General features: G+C 39.7%; 1 protein-coding gene across 2 annotated transcripts; it reads right to left on the bottom strand.

Moving 5' to 3' along the window:
- On the bottom strand, positions 1-9,748 carry MRPL42 (mitochondrial ribosomal protein L42). Of its 2 annotated transcripts, none has more exons than XM_051631879.1 (6): positions 9,687-9,748; positions 7,625-7,760; positions 5,281-5,344; positions 4,246-4,330; positions 2,810-2,970; positions 1-1,519 (listed from the first exon to the last, which is right to left on the bottom strand). In XM_051631879.1, exons 2-6 carry the CDS (start codon positions 7,677-7,679, stop codon positions 1,474-1,476), a joined length of 411 nt encoding a protein of 136 aa, XP_051487839.1. In that variant the 5' UTR covers positions 7,680-7,760; positions 9,687-9,748; the 3' UTR covers positions 1-1,473. The 2 variants fall into 2 exon arrangements, with proteins under 2 accessions (XP_051487839.1, XP_051487829.1); XM_051631869.1 differs by lacking the exon at positions 9,687-9,748 and adding an exon at positions 9,159-9,286.
- Positions 9,749-10,035: the final 287 nt, after the last annotated feature.

Below are 10,035 nucleotides of genomic sequence, written 5' to 3' on the forward strand. Positions count from 1 at the left end.
TTAAACCAAGGGTATCTTTTATTACACAGGAGTAAAGTCAGTGCCAAATAAGCTCTCAGCTTTCCAAAAATAAAGGGGGCTCAATTTTGTTCAGTGGAACATAACAAAACACTACACGTGAGATGTTAGCTCCTCACTTACAAACTAGCACCAGTACCAGGCACCATGAATTGACGAAAATACTACAATTTGTCATACTAAAAATGACTAGAAGCTATTTTAAGGTTACATTCTAGGCAGAAAAAAAATGCATTTTGTGATTGAGCTTGCAGAGTAAGCAGCAATCCTTCTCATAGACACAACAGACATTCCTTCATGATAACGTCTGTTATCATGCAAACAACACATCATAGAATTTGAAGCCAAAACCCAGTTGGCTGATGTAGGCTCAAGCATGGACTCGGATATCTGACAAGCGTAACAGATGATAAGCAAAACAATTTAATGCTCTGCCATGATAAACCATTATCAGTTAACTGGCATTCAGATTTAAAAATACATTCTTAAAAATCACACCAAGATAAATACTTAGACTTTACGTGAAGTTTTACACAAGTATTTAAAGGCAGTCTTTTTATACGCATCCAACATGGCATTTTTCACAATTGAAGGAAATGCAAGGGAAAAAAAAGTTATTTAGTAATAACTTTAGAAAAGCAGGTATTCTTTAACCTAACAATGATTGGGATTAAAGATTGTATATGGTACTCAACTGCTAGCAAAATCCATAGATAACACAGGCTGGCAAAATGCTGGCAAAATTACACTAGACTAACAGAAAAAGCAAGAACCTTCCCAGCTTAGCCACGTTGCTTTGGAATAGAAATACAATCAAAATACATGCCATATATGGGATAATTACTCTCTGATTATTTATTAGGCTTTGCTAAGATTACTTAAATAAGTCACTGGGATCTCTGAAGAGGCACAATGTTCCAAGCTAGCCCTTTTTATCAGAAGCCTGACGCTTAAAACTATAGACTGGAGTCACAAATCTCTTTGTGAGGAAAAAAAGAAAAATGCTAGATAACATAGAATATTTTTGTAGCAGAAACATTTAAGCACTGCAAAATGCTAAAAATACAAAGCAGAATCAAGCCAGGTTTCTTTAGCTTTAGAGTGTGTTGAGTTCTAGACTTTCCATTTTAACATACTACTTCTATGTATTCCCTTTGCCAAGGACAAGCCTCTAACAGGAGGTGTGTCAGTTTAACAGGAGCCCTCCAGCACCTCTTCTAAGACAAGCACACTCACTGCCCGTGCACGCACAATAGCCTTCACTGGATCCTTGTTAAAGTAAGTACTGCAGTTTTGTTGTTCTGCTGTCAACTAGCTGAAGCAGAAGGTAAGTAAAACTTAGTTAACCATGTTCTAGTTATAACACTCACATAAAATTGCCAAACATATTTTATCTGCTTTTTATTTCCAATAAAGATTAATAGCACAATGTTGATGCACAAGAAGGCATTTTAATTATCTGTCTTTAGGAGGATTAGGATTCCTGCGTCTTCTATGATACCTAGAAGAAAGAAAGGCTGCAGTGAATGCAAGCTTTGGACAAGTCTTAGTCTTCTGTTATCTTCCCCCCAGTAAGTGGTCTGGAGGTTACAGAAGTAAGCAAAACACAAGATCCCCCAAGCACAACCCAGCTCCACTTGTTAGGTGTCACCTCTGTTGTCTATGGAGTCACATAACTACTCACTTCCACTGCTACATCTGCTTCAAGCATGCAATAATCCCATCAGTTCTACAGCTGAATAGGTACAAAGGCTGTTTATTCTTAATCTTTTGTATGAAGTTAATTTTATTACATGGTCAGCTTTTCTTTTGGCTAAAATGATTGCTATAGAACAAACAGACTTCACATTTAAAGGATTTACACCCGACTGTATCTTAAATAGCATCATATTTTGCAGACAAATTAAAAAAAACAAAACAAAACATCTCTTCACAACAAAAATTATCCCTACTTTCCTCTTATTTGCCCTAAAACAATTAAGATTCTGTTTAATGTTCATTACAGTGACAGCTACCCTTCGGCTGTAGGAAGTTATGCCATTTCATTCCTTTACTCCCAAAGCACAATAACTAAAAAGATTTCTGTGGACAAAAAAAAAAAAAAATCTGCCTTCATCAAATCTCCAAGAGCTATAAAATTAGCAGCTACAGAAAGGTATAGTAACACAGATTGGAAAGTAGGAACAGAAACTAGAATGCCATTTGTTTCCAGGGGTATACCTGAAGGTATATAGTTCCTCATTAAGCTCAGTCACATATATTTGCACCTCTCATCCTCCTAGCTTTCTGCATACAAGGCACGCCAAGGTGCACTTTTTCACCATTTCAGATGAAAATCCATCAGTATCTTTAAGTCTGAGAATCATCCCATTAAGTTGGTTTTTTCTTGTAAAGTTTTTAAGGAATAGACAATGCATGTTTCCAAGCCATATTTCGTTATTCCCATTGTGGGTACTTTACATACTAGATTCTCTTGTGCTGACTGCACTTATGCAATGTTAATAAATCACCTAAATGAGTAGCCAACTAGATAGTATGAGAAATTTCTACTCTCTGACACAGTTTGCAAAAAAATCAAAGTTGCAAAGGCTACCAGAGAGGCAGTGTTTAAAAAACCTTACCAAATCGTCTTCCATTTACACAACACTGCGTTTAAGGTTTTACGTAGGAGTTCAAGTGCTAACAGTATCTTGTCTCACGTGAGTTATCCTAGGTTGAATCTAGTGATTAAATTATTCCTGTATCATGTCCTACATCCCAAAGGAATAAACATTGAAAAGAAAATACTTACTGTCCCACAGGATACCAGCGATGTTTTGTTGTGTAAAACATTTTGCTGAGCTCTTCAGTTGTAGGACCACTGTTCTTTAGCTCTTTTTCATTCAGTCTGGATTTCAAAACTTGATCTAGGGTTTCTTCTTTATTATTCACTGGATCTGGCCGTGGTATGGGCTATAAAAACAGAAGCATGTATGTTTCCTTTCTCTCCTTTTTTTTTGAGAAAAACAAAGCCAGGCTACTTAGAGAGCATTACAATTTACTCGCAACAGCTGAAACCAAAGCAATACAGAAGAATACTTAGGAAGGCTGTTTACTGCCCCCACCCACCCAAACAAAACCAGACCACTGTGGAGCAGATGTCCAGAAACATCTAATTTACCCCAGGTGCTACAGCTGATTACTCTAGCCCTAAAATCAGCACTGCTGTCATCGTTATTGCTGATCTCATCCTTACAATTCACTAACTGAATCATAAGCGTCAGTTCTACTAATACAAAAGTACTCATATAATTCCTACTTAGAAATTTATTCATAGTGATGATCATCATCACTAAAAAAGCTTTAAGATTATTTTTACCTTGGAGAAGAACGTCTCTTCCTAATTGTCAGCATCTGCTAAGACCAAGACATTTGTTTCTCAACCTGAAACCTAACTATAGCAGCATTACAAATCTTTTTCCTCAGTTTGGTCTTTTAAACCTGTTTTTCCTCAGAGATACACAACTGATAAATGTAAAGATACCAATACATAACTTGCAGGTGAAGAATGCTAAAATGTTTTAAGTTTTCAATGGAGGATTTTCATATTGGGCCCTTTAGCAATGTAGCTACCATTTGCAGTATTTTACTAGCACATGAGAACTGGAAATTGAAACAAAAAGTGTACACTAGAAAAGTTTATCTAGGGTTACTTTTGTCAGTGTAAAGAGCATGTTGAAAGTACTACTGATAGATAAAAACTCAATCTTTAAAGTTGTTTTGTGAAGCTTATGAACCCAGAGTGCTGAATAGAAATTTGATTGTGAGATGAAGCAAGCACCAGCAACAGCACTTCTTTATATCCTCTTGCCCAGACCGGTGCACCTGTACATTAGGAGGTGTGAACTATAACCTGGACTCCAAACATCCTCTCTGAGGAGTACACTCACAGACAGACAATAGTTTCCTCTGTAGTGCACAAATATTTGAGTGCCTCATTTAATTCTATTTGAGTTACTGTACACTGTGGTATCTGAACATTTCTTACTCTGCAACTTTGCCTCAATTCAACTACAAATAAGGTCCTCCTCGTGGCAGCAGTTCTATTCCTCATTCACTTACTACACAGACATGCTGATGACATAATAAAAAGTATTTTAAATTTTTTAAAATGCCCTAAAGGCTCAAAATTATTAATTATTTGTACCTTAACATGGGAAAGAAATAAACATGTACATTTGGACATACCTTTGTATGCTCATATGGAATCTCAAGCGAAGGGTGGTAGCAGACAATTGTCTTCAGATCTGATGTCAATGCAAGTTCCACTTTGCTACAGAAATAAAAAGTTACACACTTAAATATATCCTTTAAAATGTTCAGAAATGCTGAGCAATCGAAGAGCCCAATTCACAAAGAAGTTTTGGCCCTTCATTTACAAATTCTTAACAATCTTCTATAAAATAAAGCCTTATGAAACAAGGGTCACAGATACTTGATCTGAACTTTGTTGTTGTTTTTCTCCAGCCATCTTCATGTTTCTTTTTTGGGTGGAAAGGAAAAAAGGGCTAAAATAAAGTATTAAAGACAGATGGAAATACAGGCTGGAAAAAAAGATCTAACACTTGGAATAATTAAGTATAAAACTGTAGCACCAGATGGGGGCAATCATCAGTGATACCTAGGACATCACGCCTTCATAAAAAGTATGGCATCTACAACAGAAATAATAGAAAACAAAGCTTCGTTTGGGATTCTAACTTTTATATGTGGTATTTTGAATAAAAAGTCCTACTGAGAGATTCTTTGAGTGACTGTGACTCTCTTCTCACCTTCCTTCCATGACACATTAGCTTCCTAAAACCTTGTATGACACAGATGCTGCATTTCTCACTGTATTTGTCTCATCCTCTCTGGTTTCTAGTCAGGTTTCCCACGCAGCAGCACAAAAATACTCAGACTTTATCTTAGCAACAAACATGAATGAAAATGACTGCTCTTAGTTACTCTTGCTTTTCCACAAACAAAACTGCAGGGGTACAGGGGTCATCACTACATTTAGAATGAGTCCTGCATGATTTTTCATTAAGCTGATTTTTTTTTTTTTTTAATACTAACTTCACAATCATTATGATTTGAAACAGTACTTCAGTTAAAATCATTACGTGTATCAAAAACTAGCATATATATTTGGTACCAGTATATGACAAATTCACGACAGACAATGCAGGCTTGGAATAAAAATTACATTAAAAGGCCACAGATCAAAGCACATTTAAGTACCAATTGTAGTCTTCAGGAAGAACAGAGTATGTAGATTTATGGCAAGCAGGATACACAGCTCCATCTGCAAAAAGAAAAAAAACAACAAACACGTAAAGAACACTAATGTAAAAAAACCCTAGAGCTGTGCCAAATTTAAGTATGTTTACATTTTCATTCCATTCTAAGACTTAATTAGGGATTATAATCATATTCAGTTTTAGATTAACAAAACTCAAAAAATGTCTAAATAGAAGTTCACTTTACTACACAGATTTCTAGTACAATCAAAAAATACAGTAGCCCATAGCTACCTAGATACATTTACCTGTCCAATTGTACTATTTCCCTAAGAAAAATAACAGTATGAACAAAATACCTATAGATTTCACCATTAGAACATATTCTTTATATATGCAAATAACATTACCTTATGACTTACAGGGATGATAATAATTTCATTCACAGTACAAATGTGGCTTTTATAATTAACTGCTTTGCTGGTGACAGCTATAGACACTATAGAAAACACAGAACGATAATAACTTTGCTGCTGTAACACTAGAGAGCTTTATCCCTTTCCCCAGGATCCTGTTGCTCCAAGGAAAGCAATGACAAGAAAGGCAAGTGGTAAAGAAAGCAAACAGCATCTGGGACTGTACCAAGTGGAATGAGGGAAGGCATTATCTCCAACTCACCACCTGTTAGGCCACATCCAGGTATTATGGCCAGTTCGGGGCTCTTCATTATTAAAGATAAACAGCAAAGGCCCACCTAGATGGTCAGGGGCTGCAGCACCTGCCCTGTGGGGAGAGGCTGAGGAATGGGAGCTGGCTCAGCCTGCCACAGAGACAGGTTTGGGGAGACCTAACTAGCCCCCATGAACATGTACGAGGATTTGGGTTACTGAGGAGAGGGAGCCAGTCTGTTCACAGCAGTGCATGGTGGGAGGACATGAAACAACACCATGAGTTGCAACAAGAGGTTCTAACAGGATAGCTGGAGAAACATTTTTCTCGTTAGGACAACCTAGCAGTAGGTCTGGGGCCCAGGCACATTTGTGTAGTCCCTGCCCTTGGAGATTTCAAAGACCCAGCTGAATGAAGCCTTGAGGGACCTGGTATGATTGCAGAGTTGAGCTTGCTTTAAGCAGAAGGTTGGACTACAAGCCATCCAAAGTCCCTTCCAACTGAGTTTTCCCACAATTCCATTCCCATTTTTCATAAAATCATTTAGGCTGGAAAAGACTTTTCACTGAATCCGATCACAAACCTAACAAAAGGTGTTAAACAGTAAGAGTCCCTTATACAGGAACCACAGCACAGGCATCTTGCCTTCCAGAACCATGCAGGTATGGGTGCCTCAGACGGGCCTGGAAGGCGCCTGTCATTGACTTTTACTGGCAAACCCCTTCCTTTGCTGCCAGAAAGTTTCTGAGTCCAGTGAAGCTTCTTTACCACTACACTTTCAAAACTGAATTATGATCACAAGAACTAAGTCTTACATGTTCTGAGCCTTCTGTTTTAAAATAAGTTGTAAAAAGGTTTCAACTTTTTTCTGACATGTTATTTTAGGTAGACCATCTTTAGCTTACAAATAGGATCATTTTTGAGTGTTCACATGGAGGGGAGAGCATTCAGTTATCAAAATTGGGAAAGCTGAAAGAACCAAGATGGGAGTTTTGCACAGCTATTTTCCTCTCAGAAATATTTTAGATGTAAAATTCTAAAATTTAAATTTAGATACAGCAAAAATATTTAAATAGGTATTTTATACATAAAATTCTTAAATTTAATCTTTCTGTTAGCAGTTGAGTTCTGGTAAAATATTACTGCAAATACTTTGTATTTCTTCCTAAGATTTCCTTCCCTTTCTTACCCAATAATCTCTAAAGTGTAACATGTCTGTTATATTTCCTCAATTCCTGTATTTTCTACTATCTCCCTAGATCTTTCTATTGACATGTTAAACATGGATTAAAAAAAATATCTAAGAAACAAGAGTGCATCTTTTCAGTTGTTCTCTGCTTATGTTATGTAATGGGATCTTACTGTAGCCTTCTCTCACCACTGTTTGTAAGTCTGAAAAAATAATTTTAAGTATTCAAATATCATCAGTGATAAGAGGGGTGGTATTTATGAACTAATTAATAAATTAAGAGGAGTGTCATATGTGGACTATGGAAGCTTTAAAAGAAAAAAAACCACAAAATCAAGATATCCTTTCATTATTAGCAGAGAACACGGAATATCAAACATGGTTCTGTTCAAATAAAAATTCACTTCTATGCTTCCACTACTTAAACAGTATAGGAGAGGCTCTTCCAGAACAAATACAGGACCTCTACAATTTTGTCACTACTTACTCTGCAGTAGGGCCTGCTTACACCTGGACCATGCAGTTCTAAGTGATGTAGCCATGGTGAGAGCAGAGAGGAAACCAGTCCTGGGCAAGATGGAACTCAGAAAGACACTGTATCACTTTTTTGTGCAGAACACCCTCTGAAAGAAACAAAACAGAAAACCAAAAGAGTTAAATAAATGTTCAGGGTACAAAAGACCAATATCTCAATGATAAATAAAATTTGTGTAGTATATTCCTCATTATTTTCCAATTGTTTAGAAGTCCTTACTATTTACAATACTTGTACCTGCCTCCTTAATAGTCAAAACTGGTACAAGACTTTATTTACTGAGAGGTACTCTTTGAAGATACCTCATCAAAGAAAGTTTCCAAGCTTGGGACTTCTCAGTTTTTCTACATCTAAGTTTTGCATCCTTCCTTCTGCACGCTCCATGTGCTTTTTTTGTCCATGATGTAAATATCAACATCCAGTATAAAACCAGAAGTACTGATAAATAACACTTGCTGTAATTAACAAACTGCCTAAATGTAGTTGATTTCATCCATCTCAAAAGCAATATACCTAAACTCTATGAAACACCATTCAGAACCTTAAATATTACCCCAAAAATTTCACAGAAGCAGAAAGACACATGTAAGTATCCTAAAGTTTCCACTGCCTGCAGAAAAAAAAAATGCTTCAAAGATAAACTTACAATGATGCTTTAAAAGAAAACAACAAACATAACTGGGGATAGTTTAAAGACATACTGCAAATCTACTTTGGATTTAGTGCTTAAGAATACCACAACAAGTTTGTACTTCACAATCTCTACAAATAATTAATAATATTTTTTGCCTATACAAACACTGCTGAAGTTAGAGAACACTAACAGCATCTACAAAGCTCGTAACTTGCCTTTGAAAGCTCATTAACAAGAGGTGAGAAGAACACAATGGATCTGGACCACCTTGTCAAGGGACAGGGTTCAGGAACCAGCCTGTTCTCGGCCTCATCTTGAGGACCACTGCAGTTTAAATCTGGACATCCCTGTCGCTGAGACAGCACAGAAGAAACCTTTAAAGGTCTGTCTGCAACCAGCAGGAACATGAAGCCTGTCACTTCTATTACTAAAATATATATTTAGCTTAAAAATATATATAATTGATGAATTCACCAAAAAAAGAAAAAGAGTGCCTGTTATAAAACTGGATCTGCAGGCTACACTAAAAAAAAAAAAATAATAAAAAAATCACAGAATGTCTTGGGTTGGAAGTCACCTATAAAGGCCCTCTAGTCCAACCCTCCTACAATAAGCAGGGAAATCCCCAACTAGAACAGATGCTCAGAGCCCCATCAAGCCTGACCTTGAATATCTCCAGGGATGGGGCCTCCACCTCTCTAGGCAACCTGTTCCAGTTGACCCACCACCCCAATATTACAGAACTTTTTCCTAATGTCCAACCTGAATCTACCCTTCTCTAGTTTCAAACTGCTTAAACCCTTGTCCTGTCGTTACACGCCCTTGTGAACAGCTCTTCCCCAGCCTTCTTACAAGCCGCTTCCAGATACCGGGAACTCGCTAAAAGGTCTCTCTGGAGCCTTCTCTTCTCCAGGCTGAACAGCCCCAACTTCCTCAGCCCGTCTTCCTAAGAGACGTGCTCCAGCCCTCGGATCATCTTCGTGGCCCCCTTCGGGACACGCTCCAACAGCTCCACACAGCGATTTAACCCCTCGGGAAGTATTACCAACTCCCTTTTCCCGGCCCAGACACCGAGCTGGCGGCTCCCCACACGAGCCGGGCACGTCTTGACACTACTACAAAAGCAAGGCGGGGGAAGGGGGGGGGGACGGGCAGCACAGCGCGACCCTCAGGCCAGGCGAGGCGGCCCGGCCCGGCCCGGCCCGGCCCGGCCCGGCGACACGACGGCTTTCCCGGCGCGCAGGGCAGCAGCTGGGCCCGGCAACCGCCGCCAGGAGAGAGAGACCGCCGCCACTGCCGCCACTGCCGCCCTCCGGCCCTCCCTCCGGCCCTCCCTCCGGCCGCGACCGCGCCAGGAGCCGCCCCCGCCGCCCCCGCTACCTGCGCCGCCGCCGCCGCCGCCCCCCGCCACCGGACACCGCACCGGAAGCGGCGCCAGAGCCGTTCCGCTTCCGGCGCGGCCCGCCCCGCGGCCCGCCGGGAGATGTGGTGCGGGGGCGCTGCATGTCGCGCCAGGGAGCAGCCCATCTGCGCTCCTGCAGGAATGGGTGGCCCCAACAAGTCGGCACACCCGTAGGAAGGGGAAGGACACTTTATATTCCCAATTCCCGACGCAAAGTTCCCTCCCGTTTCCCCGCTGGCTGGGGACTCCAGGGTTTACAGCCTGTCCGACCCTTCCAGTTATCCTAAAATTTCCCGCCCCTGTTTACACACTCCATTCTAGCAGTTT

The sequence above is a fragment of the Apus apus genome, chromosome 1, assembly GCF_020740795.1.
Source record: "Apus apus isolate bApuApu2 chromosome 1, bApuApu2.pri.cur, whole genome shotgun sequence".
Lineage (NCBI taxonomy): Eukaryota > Metazoa > Chordata > Aves > Apodiformes > Apodidae > Apus > Apus apus.

Coding starts and splice junctions, on each gene's coding strand:
- MRPL42 (XM_051631879.1), bottom strand. CDS start 7,679: ATGGCTACATCACTTAGAACTGCATGGTCCAGGTGTAAGCAGGCCCTA. Junction 4,331..5,280: donor CTTCCTGAAGACTACAATTG/GTACTTAAATGT, acceptor TTATTTCTGTAG/CAAAGTGGAACTTGCATTGA. Junction 2,971..4,245: donor TTCCATATGAGCATACAAAG/GTATGTCCAAAT, acceptor CTGTTTTTATAG/CCCATACCACGGCCAGATCC.